Source organism: Drosophila mojavensis, unplaced genomic scaffold, assembly GCF_018153725.1.
Source record: "Drosophila mojavensis isolate 15081-1352.22 unplaced genomic scaffold, ASM1815372v1 contig_49, whole genome shotgun sequence".
In the NCBI taxonomy this organism is placed as follows: domain Eukaryota; kingdom Metazoa; phylum Arthropoda; class Insecta; order Diptera; family Drosophilidae; genus Drosophila; species Drosophila mojavensis.
Window position 1 is genome coordinate 630750 of NW_025318872.1, and position 24178 is coordinate 654927.

The 24178-nt window shown below is 38.5% G+C and overlaps 1 protein-coding gene across 20 annotated transcripts in view; it reads right to left on the reverse strand.

Annotated features, from left to right (window-relative positions):
* Nucleotides 1-24178, reverse strand: part of LOC6577814 (nesprin-1) — a 129317-nt gene that overhangs the window by 39513 nt on the left and 65626 nt on the right. For 14 of the 20 annotated variants that reach the window (XM_044009216.1, XM_044009218.1, XM_044009214.1 and 11 more), the window contains 5 exons: nucleotides 21968-22273; nucleotides 20281-20432; nucleotides 10962-11931; nucleotides 10671-10883; nucleotides 10335-10595 (listed from right to left, as the gene is read on the reverse strand). In XM_044009216.1, coding sequence (XP_043865151.1) covers nucleotides 10335-10595; nucleotides 10671-10883; nucleotides 10962-11931; nucleotides 20281-20432; nucleotides 21968-22273 — 1902 coding nt within the window. Of the gene's footprint in view, nucleotides 1-27; nucleotides 7171-7352; nucleotides 7802-10334; nucleotides 10596-10670; nucleotides 10884-10961; nucleotides 11932-20280; nucleotides 20433-21967; nucleotides 22274-24178 lie in introns of those variants that run through there. The other 6 variants (XM_044009222.1, XM_044009235.1, XM_044009220.1 and 3 more) reach the window with 3 other exon arrangements.

A 24178-nucleotide genomic window follows, 5' to 3' on the forward strand; every position in this document is an offset into this window, starting at 1 on the left:
AATATTAGTGTTATTTAAAGTGCTTACCGTGTTAACCACAAATGCTTCAGCAGTTAATGCGCTTGGCTTGGCAGGAACAACTTGATTAGCGATATTAGTAGGGTCGGGAAGTAACTGGATTTCACATGGAATATCAACTTGCGTTTCTACTTGAATATTTAAAGGACTTTCTGGCGTTGCTTGCATTCTTTCACGATAAATTATATCAGCCTTGGCATGCTCAATGGTCTTTGCTATTGAAATCAATGATATATCTTGAGAAAGATTCTGCACTAAGTCCACTAGAACATTGTCGGCTGAAGGAATCGGGGTGAATGACGGGTTTTCATCTACAATCGGTATTTTAATTGTCTCATTACCTTTACTTTCCTCAACAAGCACCTGAATTGTTTCTTGCTTAATGAACTCTTCAGGGATTGCTGGTCGCTTTTTCTTATCTTTTTTGGATAGTTTCTTTTGAATATCTTCGAATAGTTTCTGCTCCTCAGGACTTAAATCAGAAGGGGGCTCACTATTCTTTTCTACAACCTTTGGCATATCAACCTGTTCTATTGACTCTATCTTTGGAATTTCTTCATCATTTTGCTGTTTCAGTAAATCTGTGATAGTAACATCAACAGATTCGACTACTTCTGGCTGTGCTTCTGTGAACTCAACTATAGAACTTTCACTACTATCGGCAGTTCTCTGTAGGGACTCTCGGTTTTCAGTAACAGTCTCTGTCACGCGAAGACTAACCTCTGGAAAATCGAGATGCATTTTCACGATAGGAGTCTTCAGTTTCTCTTCATGAGTGATGAGAGAAATTTTCTGTACAGTGCCTGGTGGGTAGGCTCCGTCAATGCCTTCTCCAACGAAAAGAACATTTGTGCCATCTTCGGTTTCGAAGCTACGTTGACGGGTTGTTGTAAGTATTGTATTTTTGGTAGTTGTTGTTGTAGTAGTGGCAATGCGCGCTGACTCATTCACAGCCCCGTTCGTCGAAGTATATTCTGTGTTGACAGTCGGTAGTTCAGTTGTCTCAATACCTACAACCTTTACGCCAGATTTGCCTGCCGTATCCCTAATGCCCAACTCAATATTGACACCAACATTAGGTAATTTACTTTCAGTGCTAGATGTGACAACGGGAGCTGATTCCAGCCTTGACGATACAATGGGACTAGTAGATCTATGATCGGGCATTTCAATACTAGATGTAACTATAACATCGCTAGGTGTGTCACTCTCGGTCAAAACTATGCGTCCGTCATTTGTTATGCGCTTAGTTATACGCATTGTACGAATTGTTGTTGTCTTGATAATAGCCCCATCAATTTGACTAGATGTGGTTGAGGCTTCACTTGGTAATTCCGATATAGTTGGAGAGGTTTCTCGCACAGTGATTGGTTCGCTTATTGTGCTGCTCTCTGTTGTTGTTTCTCCATCTTCGTTTAATTTCTTTACAATTTTCGTCGTACGCACGGTTGTTGTTTTGGTTACACCACCAGCCTCATCATTTGTTGGTTCAACAGCAACTGGAGTTGGCTCTTCAGGCGTTTGACTCTCCTGAATTTCGCTAACACTCTGTTTATCCACATTTTGAGAAACTTTCTTAACAATTTTTGTAGTTCTTGTAATTGTTGTCTTAACCACATCATTGTTAATATTGACATCATTGGGCTCAGCAACGGTTTCGCGAGTAATATCAATAGCTTGTTTAGGTTCTTCTTCAACTGGAGCAACAAGTTCCTGAGTAGCAACCTGAATATCAGCAGCTGGCTTATTCGCAACTTCGATATGGATTTCCTGCTTCTTTGATTTGCGCGTCTCCTTTTCGGGTACAGGTTCTGCTGACTGTTTTTCAGAGGCTATGAAATCCAGCGTCGTAGATTTTATATTTCCACTTTCCGGCACCTCTGTACTTGGCGGCGTTGGCAATAACAGCTCTTTAATTTGTTTCGGCTCGACAACTGCTGGCTCATCTGTACTCTCAAGAACTGCCTTTGTGGTTCGCGTGGTTATAGTTTTTGTAATACCCTCACTATTCGATTCGGTTGTTACAGATTCAGCAACTATTGGAGCATCCTGAATTATGGTTTCAACTGTTTCCAAAGAAGGCTCTGAATTACTGCTGTGATCGCTAATAGTATCCGAATCCTGAGTAATTTTCTTTATAATTTTTGTAGTCCGCACAATTGTTGTTTTCAAAACCGAACCGTCTTCAGTTGGTAAAACATCAACTGTTGATTGAGCTTCAGGTGTACTTTCCTCATCGCGTATAGCTTCTGTGACAAGTTCCTTATCTGGTTCAGCTTTAGCACTTTTAATAGTACGAATAGTTGTTGTTTTGGTTGTTTTAACTACACCCTCGCCGCTGATCTCACGACTACTCATTTCAGATTTCTCAACTTTTGGCTCTTCTGCAGCTTCTTCGGCGAATTCATAAGAATCCAACGAGGTGACATCCGAATGAATTGATGTGGACATCTCTTGGTTCTCTTGTTGGTTTATCTTTTTCACGATCTTAGTTGTACGAATGACTGTGGTTTTGATTAGACTGTCATCATCGATGATTGCAGATCCATCGGATGACTGAATTTGTTTCTCGTCGGTGGTAATTGCACTTGTTGTATTCAGGGGCTCTGTGGTTTCTAGTTGTGGTTGTGGCTCGGATATTTCCGATACGTTTTGTAAAATGGGAGTCGCTGCTTTTAGTTTGACTTCCTCGCTTTCAGATTTCTTTTGCTTCTTCTTGTCCTTTCTGCTCGGCTTTTGTGGTTTCTGTTCAGGTTCGACTTCCGCCATTTTGATAGTTTCTGCGACAATGACAGTATCCAGTTCCTTTTTGTCTTTACGCGGTGGCTTTTGCGGCTGGGGTTCAACTACTTGCTCAGCCTTGACTACAATTTCGTCGACAGCAAGTTGCGCTGCATCGATTATAGCCTCGTGAGATCCTATTGGTTGTTCCAGAGCTGAGTCATTCCTGGAAGTTATCACTGTCGTCGGTAACAATGTTATGTCACGCTCCACCTCGGGTTCATCCTCATATACTTCCTCGACGATTTCTTCGCCATCGGCAGTGATGCGCTTGAGTATACGCTTTGTTTTAGTTATTGTCGTTTTTGTAATTGAACCGCCTTGAACAACAGTTGTATCCTGAGCTGAGCTTAGTCCAGGAACGATTATACTGCCGGGTACAGAGCTTGTCGTGTCAACTGAAGGCAAATCGAATTGCTCCACAGATATATTTTCTTCGGGCAAGTCATCAATTACATCTTCTTCTACAATTTCCTCTCTACCATCTATAATACGCTTCACGATGCGCTTGGTAATGTGCTTTGTTATGGTCCTGGTGGTAATTGTAGTGGTGCCACTTTCTGTGGAAATCGTGTTCGTCGACGTTGTTACCACAGGTTCACTTTCCAGTAATGTTTCGTTCATATCGATACTAGATACTGTTGTAGGGTCAGATACTTCAGAAGAAATATAAACACTTTCCACAACTGGCTCAACACTTTTTGGTGTTTCCGGTTTAGGCACGGGCTTATCCAACTCTTCATTTTTCTTTACTTGATTAGATTCAGGTGCAGGCTCGATCAATTTTTCAATGATTTTTTCTGTGGTGGCTTCGATTACTGGATGAATCTTGATATTTGTAATTTCCACAACTGGTGCTATTTCCGTTTGCTTAATGACTTCCACAGTAGGCTCCACTATGCTCTCTGTTACCGTTGTTGTTTCCACAGAAACTGCGCTAGTCGGTTCATACGCTGGCTCCACTACATCTATTGATTCTGTTGTTTTTATAGGTGCTTCAACAGCAGGAATTGGTTCAGCTGTAGGTACAGCTTTAACAGATTCAATGACATCAGCAATAGGTTCAACGACTTTCTCTGATGTTTCAGTGGTTGTATTCTCAACAACAGTTGTCTCCTTATCGTTGTCAGTTGCAGTAGGAATAGTTGGCTTTGGATCTGAAGTAGATGCTACAACTGCAATTTCAGCTGGCTTTATAACTCCTTCGATTGGCTGAATTTGTTTTTCTGAATTTGTAGTAGTTGTAGTTACCACAACAGTTGTCTTTTTCTTCTTATCCTTTTTAGTTGGAGTAGAAACAGGCGATGTTGGCACAACTGTGGGAGCCACATCAACAATATTTTCAGCTGGCTCTATAATTTCTTCGAGCGGCTCAGATTGTTTTGCGGACACCGTAGAGATCGTAGTTTCCACCACAGTTGTTTTCTTCTCATTCGAATTAGAAGTAGCAGTCGACTCTATTTCAGTTGGTTTTATGACCTCCTTAACTTGTTTCTTTGTAACAGATGCAGCTTCTACCTTTTCAGCTTTAGCCTTCTTTTTATCTTTCCTTGATGGAGCTGTAACTGCTTCAATTGTTGGTTCTTCGACGACAACTGTTTCCTGCTTGGCCACCTTAACGATTGGTTCTACTGTCCTTGATGTAACCTTTGTTGTTTCAACAACAATCGTTGGCTTCTTTTTGTCCATCTTGGTGTGCTCAATTGTTTCCCCGCGGCTGCTATCTCTCGTCTGTTTTGTTGTTTTCTTAGTGTTAACTGTTGTTTCCACAGTTTGTTTTTCCTCCTGAGGTGACTCCACAATCTTTTTATCCGTAGATTCTTCTGTTGGGTGTTTGCTCTTTTTAGACTTTCTCGGTTTCGGTTCAGGCTTGTGTAACTCTTCGACAAAGACTACCTTTGGCGCACTCTCAACATGACTGTGCGAAGCGCCATTTGTCTCTGGAGACTTGTGCTTCTTGCTTGCTTTTGGTTCTTTCCTGTTGCTGACTTTAATGGGCAATGGCTCAGGTTGTTGTTCATGTCGTTGCCGTTTGGGCCTCGCTATCCTTCCTTCAACATTGTCATCGGACTTCTCTGCCCACCTACCTTGGTGACCCTTTGACGTCGCAGTGTTCGACGTTGTGTACTTTGTGGTTATTGTTGTCGTTGTTGTTGTATGTTCAGCATTGCGAATTTGCGACATGGGTGCCGCAACACGTACTGGAATTTGTTGCTGTTGACTGGATGGCTGGAAAACTGGATGCGCTGATCTATGCTGTTGGCCAAATAGCACTTCGGCATAGGTGCTGCCAGTACTGGGATCTTGTTGCTGATATACATTCTTGCTGGGCTGCTGCACTTCTGGACGAACGACGACAATATCAGTATCCTTATTTCGTGCTATCACAGTTGGCTGTATTGGTTGCGAGATAATTGTTTCCTCCACAAATGTCGTTTTAGTTATGTCCTGTTGTGATTGTGGCTGTGCTTGTTGTTGAGGCTGTGACTGAGGTACCTCAATAGGTATTGTCTCAATTGCATCGACATCGAACTGACCAAAAGTTATGTCGGGCCGTGGTTCATCCATTTCAAACTCTTGCGGTTCCACTGGTCGCAGCATCTGCACATGCTCCTCAATGAATACCGGCTGTGGTGCTGGCACCTGTTCCTGAGCTGCTTGTGGCGTTACAACCGTCGCCTGAATTTGCTGTGTGCTCGTTGTTAGCGGCTCGGCACTCTGTTGCACCATCGATGCGAGAGTTGTCACCACACGGTCGAGTACGCTATTACCTGTTGTGGATGTTGTTGCCTGATTCACTTCCGGCCGGTAAGGCTCAAGCAGATAAGCTTGATTTACAATCTCCGGCTGATAGACGGGTACGTCCGTACTAATTTCTGTTTGCTGCGGTTGCTGCTGCTGCTGTTGCTGCTGAGTATACTCCTGTGTGTACACCTGCGGCTGTTGGGCATAATAGATTTGCGAAGGCTCCGTCGTATATACCGTTGGATAGGTCTCCGTTTGCGCAACAGGCTGATAATAACCCGTTAGCAGCTGGTACTGTGTAGTCGTTGGCGGCCCTGCCACAGGCTGGTATTGTATGGGATATTGCATCTGCATCATTTGATCATAGTAGTTTTGTGGCACTGCCTGCTGCTGTGGCTCACCGCTCGATCCAGCCACATAGCTCCACTGACCGCTGTCGGCCACATTCTCGTACATGGTCTGATACAGTTGTAGATCTGGTTGCAAATAGGTGGCGGCAATCTCCTCCGCTGTCATGGGCACTTCATAATTGGATATCTGCTTCTGCTCTACCTGCGGCTGAGCATAGCCCAAGTCTGCACTGGGCTCGCCTATGAACTGATCCATTTGCTGCTGATGCTGCTCAGGTTTGTTACGTGGCACAAAAATATTTCCCGCTGCACCACTGGCATCTACGACATCCTGTATGGTCAGATCTGTATGCGGCTGGGCCGTTTGCCTAGCCAACTCCTCGGCCTTTAAACGTTCTAGCTCCATACCACGCAAAACTTCTGCATACGATGTCGAACCCGGCACCCAAATGGGGCTACGCGACCGCGCGCGATCCTCTTGCGGCAGATAAAGATGTTGGTATTGTTGCTGTTGTTGTTGCTGTTGTTGTTGAGGATGTTGCTGTTGCTGATGCGTTTGTGTGCTTTCCACCTGTACAGCGCTTTGTGGTTCGCGTCTGCGTCGCGGTGAACGTGCACGACGTTCGGGACGCGGCGGCTGCAATTTCTTACCCGTATTCATACGCTGCTGACTGCGCTCCATTTCGATAAACTGACTATTCGGATTGGTGCTAATGCTAGGAACTTGTTGATCTATTGTTGATGTGCTGCTAGACGTTTCCATTTGAGAATTGTTGACAGTTGTCTCTTCATAGTCGGAGGTAGTATTGTTGCTGCTGCTGGGTGGTGTAACACGCTGTTTGCGCTGATAGAGCACAGTGGTTAATGGTTCCGAGGTCGTTTCTTCTTCCTCGTGCGTACGTACGTTTGATGTCAATATAGTTCGTGTGGTTGTTGTTGTTGTTGTGATTGTATTCCGCTGGTTTAGGTTCGTTTGTTGTTGATGTTGTTGTTGTTGTTCTTGCTGGTGTTGGCTGGTCGTTATTGTTGTCTGGGTCGTGGTCGTGTCGGGAGTTTCTTGAATTTTTTGTCGGGGGATCGTCGCCGTTTCATTACTGCTTACCGGACTCGCATGTCCTGATAACACTTCAGCATAGGTTAGACCTACTGCCGTTGGCTTCATAAGCAACGAGACAGTCGATGAAGTGGTTACCACTGAATGTGGATCCAGAGCATAGGATTGGGCGGCGGTTGCGTCGTAGCTTTGCTGCATGCCATCGATTGATTGTCGCAAGGCCTATGCGTTCACGTAACGATCGATATATAGATAGAGTGTGTGTGTTGGGAGAAAGAGATTGGGGGAAGATTTGCCAAAAACGGTTAGCTTTCATTTGTTTGAAAGATCATGGGCCTAACAGCTACCTAAATCAACTGTCTAAGACTGGGCTCATCTAATTAAATAAATACGCTTGGTGGGGCTTTCATTTTAAAAATAATATATAATTTAATAAATTAATCTTTCTTTTTTTTTTGTAAATTTTCTTAAGCTGTGGGTCATGTAAGTTGTATATATATATATTTATTTATTACGGCTGATTCTGGCATGTTTAGCTGTTGCCACTGCCAAATTGGGAGATTGTTGCAGTGGCAGCTGTAAACATGAGACGCCGCGGTGGCTGCTTAGCTTTTGCTTTGGTTTTCAATTTCATTTCTTTGGCGAACTAGTTCTAGTATATGTATGTAGTATACATCGGTATATAAATATATAGATAGTTATAGACTTAATAAGTAGTGTCTGCCATAGCTGTGCGGCATCTCTAAATCTCTAGCTTAGCATCGTCCGGCGTGCCGCGATGTATCAACAATTTGATGCGCTCATTACGTGCGGTTATTTTCGAATGCAAGTTTTTGACACGTTCACGACATGCCTATATAGATTCGTATATATTTATATATATGTTTGGGGTGATATTGGTTATGCGTATGGTGCATTATATAAGAGAGAGAGAGATAAAAAGAAGAGAGAGAGAAATGTTCGGCGAAGAAGAATTACAATAAGGTCAGCATTTAATCGTAATTTTGATATTTTTGTAGGCATCGAGCATAAATACGCCATAAGAGAAAGCAACCATATACCAGATGTATATTATATATATATATTTTTTTATTGTATTTGTAGAAGTACGCAATACCCATGTGTTTGTGTGTGTGTATGTGTGATTTATGTGTGTGTGTTACATTGAGGATATATAGCAGCAGCATCGAGAGGAGTTTGTTAAGTTAGTCACAAATTATGTTTAGTTTTAGCAAATAGCACAAGAGGCAAGCGAGCAAAGCCCAAAACCCCGTTTGGTTATAGGTTAAAGCATGTTTCAGATATTAGTAAGAACAATTCAATTAATGTTTAATTAATGTAGTGTTTTGAAATTTTAATTGATTTTTTTCAGCGCAACGACACCAGATTTTTTTTATTCAATAAGAATGTACCAAGAGAAAAGATAAAAAGAAATACAAATTGTCAAAAAAATAAATATAATTTAAATTAAAACCGTAACCATATTTTTTAACTAAAACTGAGAGCGCTATTATGGTAATAGAGAGAGAGAGATAGAAATAGCTGTGACTTCGAGCGGCTTAATGTGAAAATGTCTGCCCGGCCATAAAGCTAACTAATTCAATCAAAATAATAATAATGAAAATTATTTAAAAAAAAATAAATAAAAAGTATCTAAGCTTTAAGCATAATGTGTTTCCTTAACTGTGACACGAAATGTGATGTGATGTGATGTGATGCGATGTGAAGTGAAGTGATTTAATGTGACGTGATTTGATACGATATCAAATGTTATTGATGTACTTTCGTATATGTGCCGTCATGTTGAGTTTCAACTGTACTTGGTGATAGGTGAATCGTAAATAAGTTCTCATAGCAAGAGTTGCCCCAAAAAATATTTAGCTACTGTAAAAATTGTTTAATTTCATAAAAAAAATTTTCAACATTTTCAAAGTTTTTTAAATCTTTAAAACGAATTTTAAATTGACTTTAAAATTTGCCACTTACCGCCAACACTGCAATTCGCAATGTAAACTTAAAATGAAATTTATTTAAAACTAATATAAAATATACAAAACAGAAGGCCTGCTCTTTATATATATCTATATCTATAAATATATATACAAACATTTTTTTCATGTGTGAAATAAATTCGTAAACGTTAATCCGACATTGCTTAAAATAGCTGACTGAATAATGGGCTGGAGAAGGAATTTTTAGAATTTCGAAAATATATTTCCATATTATAGCTTTTTTTGGGCTACCCCCGGCTAACAAGAACTTATTTGAATATTTCTTTCCGGCACGTGACAATGAGTCGAAAACGGAATCGAATTTGTTTTACAGACACAACAAATGCTTCGGGTTTTTGTTTTTGTTTTTGTTTTTGACAAGGCAGACATAACAATGATGGGCATCAAGAGTATATATATGTATATGATATGGTATAAGAGCATGGCATATACTATATGGATACGAGATGTATTATATGTACTACATGTACGAGGCGGATGAGTTTTTCGATGTTGGATGAGCTGCACGGTTGGTATGACATGATTTTGATGTTGTTGTTCGTTCGCAAATTAAAAGAACATAAGAGAGCACAAAAATGAATAATGTAAGTATATGTATGTGTGGCTGTGTGTGTGCGTGTGTATGAGAAATGAATGGCATAAATCGAATTCGAAAATAATAAAAACTTAAGAAAATTTCTGTTCTCTAAGCGAAATGGAAAGAGAATTTATAAATTATATGCCGCATAAAAACAGAAAATTGAAAATTTATTATGCGAAATGCGCACTTGAAAATTCAAAATAAAAGAAAATGAAAATGAAAAGAGGCAAAATTGAAAATAAAAAAATAAATAAATTGTATAATTTAACGTAGAACTAAATACGCAGCCACCGTGCAACTTTGGTTTTCTTTTTCCGGACCTACCCGCACAATATTTCATCTTTTTTTTTTTTTTTTTTTGGATTATTAAAAATTTATTGAAAATTGAACTTGATCTATTTGTGGTTACTTGAGGGTTAATAACTTTTGGGCTAACAAACTGGTTGTTCTGTCAACTGTTGCATAGCACAAAACTCAAAATTTAGAATCGTTCAATATATATATAAATAATTAGCATGATTATTATGATGGAGAAGGGGTATATACTAAATCGAAAAACTTCGGGACATATTCGTATTCAGCTTAGCTTAACAGTTGCTGTTATTTACGAGAGCTACCAAAGTGAGAGCTAATTATGATATAGATAGATAGATATCGGGGAGTTGTTCCTAGACTGAGAGATAATTTCCTGGCTTTGGCTAGCTTTTTTTTTTATATGCTAACTGGTCTAAACAATAACTGATTGGGCTCTACATATAAGAAAATAGTTTCAGATGCTTTCAGGGAGTACGTACCTGTTGCTCGGCTAATGCGCGCTCACGATCGTGCGGCAAGTACGTGGGCGCCATAACCTGACGCAGCTGCTGCTCCTCCTGTATAATACGCTGGCGGAGCGTTTGCATTTGCTGTTGATAGACATCGATTTGGGCCAGCGTCTGCTCGAGACTCTGTGACTTGGTCTTCACCAGTTCACCGAGGCCATCGAGCACGCGCACCAAATCGTCAACATTTTCGCTCAGGCGCGGATCACCGCCCATGCCGTTGCGGAAGTGCACCTGCAAGCCAAAAAGAAGGCGGTGTGGCGCATGGAAATGCATTCCGGATTAGCTATGCCAGCTTCTGTCACTTACCTCCAGTTTTTCAATAGACAATCTCAGTTTGGTTTTTTGCACATTTATGTCGGCCAGAGTCTTTTCACAGTAGCCCAGCTGATCGCGCAGCGGCTTCTTTTGCTGTGGCGAGGAGTCTAAGGTCTGTTTGGTCTTCTCGTGCCAGGCACGAATATCCTTGATCTTGCGCTCACATTGATCCCACTCTTCACAGGCCTCCTGCAGCAGCGAGTTCTGTTGGGGTTGACAAGAGAAAAGACAAACGAGAAATCAAATAGGTTCAAGCTAAGGATTAACTTTCGCCCGCTTTACCCTCTCCAGCAGCACTGCTTCCACGGCTATCTTCGCATCCTCGGCCTGCTGCAGTTTGTCCTTGAGATCGCCCACGGTCGTCACTTGACCAATGTGCTCCAGTTCCTTATCCATTTCGCTCAAATGCTTTACAATCGGTTTAATACTCTTCACAGCCGTCACATAGTCATTCAGCTTGGATCGCGCCTCGGGCAGCGTGCGCAGCTCAATGGTTTGATCGATGAACGTACGCTTGTCCGCTACCCACGACATGACAATCTGGTACAGATTCATGAAACGCGTCCAAGCATCCAAACTATCGCCCACAGCCTGCTTCTTCTCGTCCAGCCAGCCGCGCACTTGGGCTAGCTGAGCGGCCAACTGATCAATGGTCGACTGCACCAGCGTCTTCTCCTCGCTGTTGCGACAATTCTCAATGATCAGCTGGCCGTTGGTCTTGACCAGCGTGAAGCGTTCGTAGATGGCACCGATTTCGTGATTGATGCGCTGCAGCAGCTCCTTCATTTGTGTCGGCTCCAGTGTGCGCTCCTGCACCTGCACCTCGGCCTGCAGCAGCCAGCGCTGAATCTCGTCGACACCGGCCAAATAGTCAGTGCGCACGGTCTTGGCGCGCTTGAAATCCTTCTCTTTGGTCTCCATTGTTACCTGCACGCGTTCTGCTAGCAGCTCAAGTGCGGTAAACTCCTGGGCAATATCACTGGGCAATTGATTCTGTTTGTTCTGATAGAGCGCTTGGGTTTGCGCGACAAGCGCGCGACTCTCCTCGCCGGCCTGCTGCACCTGACTATTGAGTTTGATGAGGGCCTGTTCCGTTTGGGCAATGTGCTCGTCGTAGACGTGTACGGCCTGAAGCTGTTCGTGTAGTGCGTTCAATTTGTCCTGCAGCTGTGAGATGCGGCGGAACACTTGCTCGATCTCCTCGAGATCCCTGCTAGCCTGTTGGTCCTTCTCGCGTAGCGTGTCGTTCAATCTGTAATGAATTCGGAGAGAGAGCAGAGCAGAAAACGTTTGCCCGGGGCGTATTAGTCAATGACGTATCTGAAATATAGCTGCCTATAATATAGAATATAATATGTAAACAGTTTGCAAGTGTGTCTGTGGGCGTGTGAAAAACCACGCGGTTCGTCTTTTCCTCTAGAATAGAACCTCAATAGAACTACGCGTGCTGTACACACAATAGATATATATACGAATATATATTGAATATATCTCTCTATATATATTTGATATATATTATAGAAAAGTTCTTTTTTTTTTTTTTTTTTTGCTGATGGCTGAAGTTGTTCGCTTTATGTGTATCCACTATGGGGTCTGGGAGCTGTTGGCCTCGAGGCGATTGCGAAGATTTCCGTGGAAATTAATGCTGCCGTTTGACTACAAGAGAGTTTCCTAAATGAATGGTGATGTCGAAAATTTTGACTAGACACGGCATGCGAGTATTACGAATTCAACAATTGAATTCGAATTCGAAGTCCGAAATTCGAATTTTATTTTTTGTATATTCGGCAAACGCCTTGAACTGCTTTTCTTTTAAGCGAGAGCGAGAGCGAGTCTACGCGCTGCCTCTCAAGATTTTCGAAAATATTTTATTTTGTTTAAACATTTCATGTGTGTCTTTTAAATTTGTTATTATTATTATTATTTATGTTGTACGAGGCGCGGCGCGGCCTGCTTAACGGCTGCGTTTATTTTTATGCAGACATTTATATTTTTAAACACGTATTTATGTTATATTTATTTATTCGCAGTCCAAGCGAAACTTGGTCAAAGCAAATCAAAATGCAGCTGACGTCATCTGAGAATGCTGCACGCGAAATGACTCAGGGAGAGATGCTCGAGAGCAAATCTCTCTATTTGCTTTTTACTTTACAATCTATTTTGTTGTTGTTTTATTTGCTTTTATTCCAGAAACTTAATGTTCATGTTACTCATACGCCATGTGGGCGCTAAATGAAGCCAACAAGTGTTTTGTGCCGCTGCCTCAGACAAGTGTAGCAGCACTTGAAGGCAGCAATTAAAATACAAAATTGTAGTAAAGTCGTGAGTGCACGAAAATATTTATGGCTAAGCACTGAAGGACGCTGTGTCGCCTGCTGCCCTTTACAGCAACAACGGCAACAATTGAAACGGAAGAGCAATGCGCCTTGAGAAGGCCAAGTCAATACATGTTGGCTAGCAGCCAATTGAGGCTGAAAGAACACATTCATTTTCGAAAACAGTTTTTAGCGCATTAATTGTAAAAGAAAAACAAAAAAAGAGAGTATTATGATGAGCCCAACTAGTAGATACCCAGTGAAAGCCAGAGTGACTAAGGCAAGAGCAAAATTGGTTCGAAATAAAACAAGGAAGCTAATTAGTCATATCATGAAGCATACGAATTTGCGGGACCAGCATATCTGAACACTATACAAAAAGTTAGACAAATAGTAAAAAGCTAAAAAGCTTTCGAAAACAAAAGTCTGATAGATAAAAGGAAATTATTTTAAAGATATAAATTATGAAAAATAAGTAAATTTCAGCAATGACTTGAAAGCTAAAGGTTTTAGACATGAACTAATCGCCCAAGTTTCTAATATCCGATGTTTAGAAAAGCTATAATCATTCAAACAAAAATCACAGTTGGATATACCTAAAAAAATATTCTAAGGGTTTTTTAAACATATTCAAAGCGTCAATTTTTTAACAATTTGATTTCTATTCACTCATAAATTTATATTCGAATTCAAATTCTCATTTAGAATTAGAAACAGTAAGCAACAACAGCTGCTAATATAGCTCGAGAAATAATAATTTCTTACTCAACTTATTTAAATTAAACTAATTGCCTAACAAATTTTCTATTAGTCCAGAAACCTCAGTAAAAGTTGAAAAATTGTTCTGCCATAAGCAAAAGCAATTTTTTTTCTCAGATTTTACCAGTTTTTTTTTTTTTTTTTTTTTTTTTTTTTTGCTAAAACAGGGTATTTCAAACATGCGAATAAATTGAGCCTTAAATAACACAATAAAAATTCATGCAGATTAATTTTTGTTTGTTTTTTTTTTTTTTTTTTTTTTTTTTTTTGCTTCTAGCTTTTTTTTTTTTTTTTTGTTTTTTTCTGCAGCTATTTTGAGCAGCGATTTGCCATTTGCCTACTCTACAAATTAATCTATTAAATTTAGTGGATATTTTGAATTGAAATGGCGAAGAATGTTCGCAATGCGAGCGAAACTAAGTGAAAAGCGAAAGCCAGAGAGGCGTGTGTATAGAAAAATATATGTTTTTGAAGAGACGAAAATAAAACATTGAAATCACGGCGCTCAGTTTGATCAATTATTGTAATTGAATGTCTGTCGATGAGCACTGAGTGAGCGTTAGCTATTTTAGATGCGGCGATGACAACGGCACCGACAACGACGACGACGACGTCATCGATTTAAATCAGAGACACGCGTCGCTAAGCAAAGCACTTCTCTCAATACAAACAACAACAACACCTGACGACCTCGCTAAAAGACCGGACCCGTCCGTGCGCCGAACCCAACAACAAGCAACAAAAAGGCAAACAGCCGGCTAGAAAATTGAGGCTGCTTTTTACATAAACCGAACCGAGCGACTCCGACTTTTTAACCGGCCTCGATGACTTAATCATGCCACACGGCGCGGCAGGCAGTGTGAAGCTAACTTAAGTTAACTTGTGTTTAATAAACATTCACCTTTTGCTTTTGACGACGTCGTTTTGGAGAGTGCGTGTTAGCAATTAGCATTCGGCTCTTTCTCTTTCTCTTGTCCCTTGCTGCTGTCTTTTATTTGACTTTACTATTTCGCTTTTTTTTGCCAGTTGTTTAGCGACAACAATCGCACCTCCTGACTGGGGAGGCAGACGTGTGCTTAACAATTGTTAACTGCTTCTTATTCCTCAACTTTGTTTTATTTTTAATTCGTTTGTTTCTTTTGCTTGAAACTTGAATTTCTTGCGAAATTCAGCAGCTATAAAACTCGACTCTCTTCAAATTGCGTATACGCCTGGTAATCCACAAAGCGGCGTTTTAGCAAGTGCCAGTGCATGAAACGAAAAAATTATTACGTATAGTATTTCAAATTGTTGAACTGTGCGCCTTAACGGTGCTTTCGAGACCGCTGCACAGTTATGCGAATTAAATACTTTACTGGTTTCTCTTTGGGCTGTCGCTTCTTCGTCTGTTTGTGTGTTTGCTGCTTCTATTTCTACTGCTTCCTAATTAAATTGTATTTTATTTGATTTAAAAATATGCGTCTATATATATATCTCTGATATACATATATATATTTCTTTATTATGCTCGTGCGGTCGCTTCTTCGTATTTAATTTCCAGCCATCCAGCTATAGCGAAAACACGTCCGCTTGCAACTAACTCTAAATTAAAACTAAAATAATTCTCAGCGCACAAAAATTGCCAAAAAGTTTCAGCGACGCGACGTCGACGTCTCAGTTGGCGTTCGTGCGAGCGATCAGCGTTAACAGTGGCAATGCGAGACGGAAATAAAAGAACAAAAACTGCTGCTACTGGTGCTAACTCACCACAGTCTCACACTCGCACTCGCACTCACACTTACACACACACATAGGCAAACAGGCGCACGCATTGAGTAAGAGAGTGAAGGGGAAAGAGAGCAGCAACAACTGCCACAGCGACAGCAACAACACTTAACAATTTGTATATTAAATATGCGCTTGGCATTGAAACTGCGGCGTACGGCAAAAGTTTACCTCACTCATTAGCAAACCAAAAATTCGCCGCTGATTTCAGTTGTCAAATATGCCGCAAGTCGCCTTAATTCAAAAATCCCCAAAAAAAAAAAAAACAAAACATAAATGCAATTGACGTGCTATACATCTTTACTTAAATATTTATATGTATGTATGCATATAATATATATTGCATGTTTAGCGCTCGAAATGATAAGGCAATAACAAATCATTTTTGCCGGTTTCGATAAGCAGCAAAAAATGCCGGCTTCTCAAAGAACCGAGAGACAACAAACGGCGGTGAAACGAAATGGGATTGGAACGGCAAACAGCTGGCAGCAGCGCGTGAGTTAACAGCGCACTGTTAAAAATTAAAAAGTCGACAACAAAAACAGCTAAATTTATAATTACGCGATTACCTCATTTGGGCAACGTTTTCGCTTTATTGTATTCTCTCTTGCTCTCCCTCCTCTATCTCACTCTCTCTGACACATTGTTTTGTGCGAAGTGACAAATTGGCAATGCAAATGCCTGTAGCATTTTGTTATTGTTTTTAGATTTTATTTATTATATTTTAATGCAACGTAAAATAATTTTTTTTCCTATATTTTATTTAAATTTTTACTATTTTTTTATGCATACGTTTCTGTTGTTTATTATTCTTTAGCAACGATGTTAAGAAATTGTATTCCGAGTCAGTATAAAATTATATATTGAAAGAATGTTTCTTTGATATTTAGTCGAAAGATGCAAATCAGATTCAGATAATTATTATTATTATTATTTCGCAAATATATACTGATTTTTTTTTTTTTTTCAAGTGAACAACATCACAGATCCTTTTCAGAATAATTGTAAATTAAATACCAGTTGAACACAGCTCAATAAGATATTTCCGAAGCTTTAAGAAATATATTTGATAGAAAAAAAAAAAAAAAAAAAAAAAACATTCATGCCGCAACCTCATAAGCAATTTATTTTATATTATATTTTATATATACATTTTTGTATGTCCAAAAGATAAACAGCTCAAAATTGATTTAAAAATCCAGAAATAATTATAAACAAATACATAATAAGCTTGCCTGGAAATACACAAAAATAATTTTTAAGTACTGAAGGATTACGCAACTTTTTATGAATTCAAATTTTGTATTTTTTTGCAAGTTGATTAGACTTTTGCATGTTTGCCAGTTGAAAAGTAAATCTCAAGTACAAATGCAACGGAATTTGCGTCGCAGCTAAGGAATATAGATATAATATAGATACATTATATATATATAGTTGGGTATAATTGTCGATGAGCAAACTTTCGGGTATTAGATCATTTTTTGTTGAACATCGATGATGATGATGGCATTGCCAATTTATTTGAGGCACAAAATATACATGACGAAGTGAGAAATTATTTTAATTCTAATCGGAGCTACAGAAGAATTATTCATAGAGATATCCAAAAAGAGAGCTAGAGATTGTATATGGAATATGCCAATATGTGAGAAAACGTTTACCGTTTAAAACGAACTTCAGCTTTTGCCTCGTTCGCTCAAAATATGATATGCCAGACCTGTTTAATTGTTTACACTATAGCTAATTTTAGATGTAATTATTTAAATGCGCAGAGCTGAGTAAATATTTTAACCAAATGACTATAAAAGATCAAGTCAAAATAACGAAAGTTGTTTGAAAATGTAAGTATGGGAATTTCTTAGAGATTGAATCACATGAAAGTAATTCCTGTTCGTGTATTGAAATAATTACATTGTACAAATGATTAGCAGCTGTTTACTAATAGTTATTAAATTTAATGCTAATATCACAGCTGGCTGGAGTTACAGCTTTTGACTAACAGACACATTTAACTTAACTGTTAATGCGCATGTTAATTGGAGTGCCTTACAGCTGTCAAGCAAATCTAACTTAATGGACAAGTGTCGACAAGAGGCCTTCAAGTGTTTTCCCAATTATTGGAGTCATCTAAAAGCCTATCACAATCAAGAAAATGTTTTATCGAAAACATTTAACAGCTCGCTAGCTCGCAATTAGCAGGCCACACACAGTAAATATTATCTGCCATCTACTTCCATATGGCATACGTCACAAAAACCTATTATTGTTATTCGGTAAGACATTTGGTTAAGCGCATGGGGAAATTAAGAAAGGAAATTAGCAGCTGCTGCTCTCGTTTTTCATGAAAGCCAACGGCAGCCGGATGAAAGAAAAATGTGTATAAAAATAAAATAACAAAAAATTCGGAACAAAAATACGCTGAAAATATATACTTCTTGTAGATAAACATACACATGTCTTGGGTGAAAATTTGTGTCAGTGCTGCATTAAGAAAGGCCGCGGCATGTTTTCTGAATTTTTTTTCTTTTCTTTTCTGATTTTCTTATTTTTATCACTATTTTCTTTGAATAAATTTTTTCCGTTTTATTTTTTGTTTTTCTCGACAAGCAAAATGTTTACGTGATCAACGACCAGCGCTGTTAACGTCGAATCGTGGTGAATTTCACTGCTGTTAATAAGCTGTTAAAGCGCCAAATGTTGCTGTGAGCAGCATGTTGCCAATATGCATATGTTTGCATGTGTGAGTGTGGCAAAAGCAATTGACAAATTGGCAAAGTATTTTTTATAATTTTTTTTTTTTATTTTGCTTTGCGTCAAGCGCCATTAAAAAGAGTTTCCGCAAAAATAAACGAACAAGTTTTTTGTTTTTGTTCAGAATCTTATCAACAAAAGGCGTATACTATATAGAATATAGAGCATTTGCTATGGTTCAGTTAACAGTGCTAACAAGCTCCCTTCTAAGTGGACGTCAAAATCTCTGAATCATATAGCGTATATTGTGAACTACTTGAACGAATCTTTTATAATTTTGATTATAAAATTTATAGCGTCAACGCTTTGTCTATTATCGTAACTGTCTTAGATAAGACGTTAAAACTTTGGCACAGTTAACCGTTATCAGGCAACAGCGGGCATGCCCCGTCAGTTGATATGGCCCATTAATGGATGGGTAAACAGACTGTTGACCAGGCACTATGTGCACTGGTGCACTGTGCAAGGCGACTGTATATTCTTTTAATTTATTTTCTTTTTTGAAAATTTAATGATCTAGAATTCTCACGAACTTGACTTTTATGCTGCCATAGAAAACTTGGCTTATGTAAGTACCTCGTCTCGAGCTACACACCGAGCGTGACCAATGCCATGACGTCAGGGAGAGAGCTAGAGGTATTTAGAGAGAGAGAGAGAGAGGAAGAGCGAGCCAGCGATTGTTTGGCATGAAATTTCGAGTGCTTTGCGGTTCAGCGAGCCGAAAACAAAAACTAACAAGTAAGAAGGCTCTAGTCGAGACTGCTCGACTAGGAGATACCCTGAACCCTCTAAGCTGATATTCTAATCATTCTGCATTTTTATGCACACATACATACACATGCATCCACACGCACGCATAAGCCTGCGCTCTGCTAACTGCGCAGTAAGCAGCGACTGCGCTTGGGCTGCGCTGCAGTGTGGGCAATATTATGAGAATTCATTTGTTGAATAATTTCTTTTATAGACATACGATCTTAATGAAACTGTCAGAGCGTAATCATATGGTGAATATATGTGTACATTCCAAAGCACAAGTCTCTAGTACTCGAAATGCGTTTTTTACAAATTGGGGGAGAAGGGGGCGTGGTATCCAAAATCTGTAAATTACAAAATCTTTGTATCCATTAACTTTATATACAACGCAAGTTTGAAGACTCCAGGTCTAAAAGTGTTCAAATTAGGCTAAAAAAACAAAATCATTTTTTCGATTATTCTCGATAAAAAAGTTATCGGATGAATTATCGAAAAAATAAAACAAACTCGTACTGCGTATGGTACACACGAGTATGCATGCCAAATTTCAGCTCTCTAGCTCTTATAACTTCTGAGATCGACGCACTCATACGGACGGATGGACGGACGGACGGACAGACGGACAGGGCTATATCAACTCAGCTCGTCGCGCTGATCAAGAATATATATACTTTATGGGGTCTGCCACGCCTCCTTCTGCCCGTTACATACTTTTTCACAAAACCATTATACCCTGATTTCCCATTTTCAATGGGTTCAGGGTATAAAAACAACTGAAAACTGATGTCACAGACTGCCAAAATCCAAAAGTTGATCTTCTTAAATACATACACCTATATAAACCTGCCTCTCTCTAAACATACTTGTCTGGGTCTTGGAACCCGTTTAAATGATATAATATAAAAATAACTAGTTAATTTGGTCACAACTAATTAGCATTAAATACAAATCAATTATAGAACGGAATGTTTTTATGCATCGAATTCGATTTCGAATTCCATTCGATTTCCGCCGTTTAAAATCCGAAATTGTACAAACGTCACGGTAATAAATAAAAGTGTGGCACTTGTTTTAAGTAATAAAATAGTATACTTATAAATTACTTAATGTATATCAAATACTATTTATATGTAAAGCATTAGTTCAATTCAAAATCATGACATACTCCTAAACCTTTGCAACTGTTTGTAATCATATTCGTCTAATAATAATTTTACTCTCATATAAATATACATAGATAAAGAATTTCGGATACTCACTTTGCTTGCTGTTCAACTAACTTATCCACTTTGGCCTGTATGGCCTCCGCCGAGGGTTTGTGTACTTCCCCAAGGAATGTGAGGATGGATTTTGAGAGCGTTTCGATTTCTTTATGTGATGATTTAAGTTCATTTGATTCTTCACGCAGTTCCTAAACAGCCAAACAAAAATAATATAAATTTCAATTAGTAGAACAAACACAGCAGAAAACTAAACAACAAAAAAAATTTTTTTTTCTGTTTTTGTTTCTGTTTTCTTTAATGATTCGTGCGATCAAACGCAAACAAAACCAATAAAACTTACGCTACGTTTTTAATTCAATTCCAGTTTATAAGCTCAAAAAACAAAACAAAAACAAAAAGCGAAGGTTAATACCATAAATAAAAAAATAAAAGAAACGTTGTCTTGACTTTAAAGCAAACATTTCGTATGTATAGGAGAAAAAACAGAAAATATTTGTAGTAAGCTCGAAAGAAAACAAAATTAAAATTAAACAAAAAATAAAAGTCCATAAAAATAAAAACAAAAAGTTTTTTTTTTCTTGGAACTGTTTAACTGGGTAACACAACTTTTTTTTCCAATTACTATTTATAGTATATAACAAGATCTATATATAGCAACTTTGCTAATGAATTGTATTGAATGGCAGTTTCAGGGTTTAAATTTTAAGCTGAAAAGTTGCTAATTGATTTGTTTTCTCAGAGAATTTTAATATTTTGAAAGAAAGTTATTAAAGAAGTTAATAACAAAATAATGAAACAATATATTACGATATATTTAAACTGTCTGCATTTTTAGATTAAATTTGTTAAATTTAATTGAACTAAAATTTTTGGTTCTCTTATCTAAATTATATGGCAAATTTAAACTTTTTTCTCAAATATTTTGCTTTAAATAAACTTCAGCTATTTTTAGCCTTTAAAAAATGATAAGGTATAAGTCTCTACTGATTTTTGTTGCACTCTAATCACAAACAACACAATGTATAAAAGCAAAAATAATGATCTGTAGTCATGAAGTCATGCAATAAAAAGCAAAAAAATAACTCGGTTTGTTGATAGTAAAAACAAAATCTAAAGCAAAAAAATTCTGCTATTGTCTCAGTTGTATAATGGGCCAATAGAATAAATGTTTAGCTAGAAGCTGTGATTAGAAAAAACAGACAAAAACACGTCAAAAGAAACTGAAAGTTACAAATTAGACTTTTGTTTTTAGCTTTTTATATAGTCAATCATTTACAGTTCGGACTGGTATCGAAGAGAAGCGAGTAGGGCGAGAGAGAGGCAAAGCCGTGCTTTTAGTAAGAGAGCGCAAGCTCTCTGTGTGGATAGGTTGCATGTGACCATGAACTTGGGCAGCAATATATGTATGTGTGTGTATGTAAACGTGTATATACAGGGAAAATAGTGTGTGTGTGTGTGTGTGTGTATATATATATATAATGTCTGACATTAGCAAAACATTTGCGGCATGCCCAAAGCCGTTAGAGGAGGGGCCCAACTAAATGAATGAATGAATATACACACACACACACACGCAAGCATACAGATGTATATGTGTGCATGTATGGATGCGCACGTAGTAGCTATAATAAATCAATTAAGCTTGTGAGCTCATACATTAACCGCATGTATGTGTGGGGGTGCACTTGAGAGTCACTTCTGTAAAGGTAAATGTTAATCTCACCTGAATGGCATTCTTTGTATCTTCCAAATGACGTCGCGACCTTACAGTTGGGTCGACATTGCGGAACTTATCCTCCAAGCGACCTAATGCCTTCTCCCAGCCGTGCAGACCGTTCTCGAAGCTATCCCAGTGCTCGGCCAACTGTTGCAGCTTATCCCTTCTCTGCTCCAGGCTATGCACCAGGTCCTGCCAGTCACGATTTAGCGCTGAGTTCGCCTGCTCAATCAACTGGCGATTGCGGGCGTCCGCTTGGCGTATAAGAGATTGCGCTTGCTGATTCACCAGCGAGAGGTCACTGTTTTGGCTCTGTAACGACGTTGACGACAACAACAGCGACAACAACAATAATCATAACAACCATGTAACAGTAATATTGCAATACTAATGAATAACAGCTATAATCAACTATTATTATTATTAAGAATAGATTTGGTTTTAACAATAGATACAGATACAGTTCGAAATTTTTGATCACAATTTTGATTATCGACACGGTTCGATTGATGATTTATGATTAGAAATTATTTGGGTATATAAGTAAAATATATATATATATGTATATATTTGAATATATATATATTATATACATATAAATATGTATATCTATATATGCAAGTATAAAGCTACCTAAGTACTGTATGTGTGTGTATCTGTCGGTCCCTGTACTTAGCCTACAAATTTATTTCCCATTCGGATATTTTGAGTTATAACTGTAACGCCGCCTATGGTTCCACTTCGATTTCATTTCTTTCTCCTTTGACATTTCATCGCCTAAGCTTTGACATATGTATGCATGTGTATGCGTGTATATGTATATGTGCATGTGGCACAATCTTTTTCTTACTTCTTTATTTCACAATATGGAAAGTTAAGTACTCTCTTAATTTCTCACCTAGACACACGCGTGTGTTCCGCAGCAGCACTTTAATTGTTTCTTTCTATATACATAAATGTATATACATATATATTTAATGTATTTCTTTTTGTTGATGACGTTAGCTTTAAATTTGTCTGGTTCTTTTCTCTCTCTGTCACTCTGTCTCTCTTTCAATTTGCGCTTGTCAAGCACATGGCATATTTTATTAGAACGTACAAATATAATAAAGCTGCGCACAAAAACACAAATATAACATAACACTATTTCCTTTTTGTTTTTATATTTTGCTTTTGATTTTTATTGCTTTTGCTTTGTCGCCGATTCTTCACTTTATAAGCCGCATAAAAAATGTAGACAACCGCACAGTTAAACGTCTCAACTAGAAGTGAATTTCGAATACAAAATATACGGCATATGCCCAAGCACGAGTTAGAACCAATTTAAGAGAACTGCCGTATAACTTGCCCCAAGAGCGCCGCTTAGTGAGATACAAAGAGAGCGAATTGCGACTGTGCGGTTTATCGCAAAAAAAAGAACGTGGAATGAACACATTTACATGTGCACATACCGTTGAGCTTACAACGGCCAGCAGGCAAGAGGACACGGAACAGTGTGAGAGAGACGTGTGTGCAGTTTGAAGCAATAATTTACTCTTGACTGCGTCACACTTGCTCACCAATACACAACACGCGCCATCCATACACTATCGCCATTGGCTTTACTATAAGCCGGCATGCCAACAACAACAAAACAGCTGTCCACTGGGAGCGCTGAGAGATGAAGTGTGCTCGCTCTTAAAGCTCGCTCAGTGCTTGGCACAAAAACAAAAAAGTTGCTGTTAAACATGTGTTTGTTGATGCCAAACAACGTGGTTGTCAAAAGGGCTGGGCAAAGAGCGTAGAACATATTGAAATAAACATAGTATATATATAATGTTCAAAGAAATTATTTAATTTTTTTTTTAAAAGTTAATCTATATATCAATTAAAATTTTAAATTTTTTTACACTCAAATTTATTATCTCATTTGTGCAGCCCTCACGACAAAACTGGTTTATTCCCTCTTTGAATTTGCTGATGATGTCATGAGCTACACTCGAACAGCTGGCCTTAAACATACATATACAAATACCCATATACATGTACATATATGTATTTATGTTGAAATTTTGTGTCTGAGCAGCAGACTATATGTTTGGCAGTCGTTGATAAGCTTAACAAGTGCAGGTTAAAAGATTAACGCACTAATAAGTTCTCAAGGAGACATAATGAAAGTAAGCAACTATTTGAAATGTGAGCTCGAATAAGAGAGCGGAGCCCGAAGAGAGCTTTAGC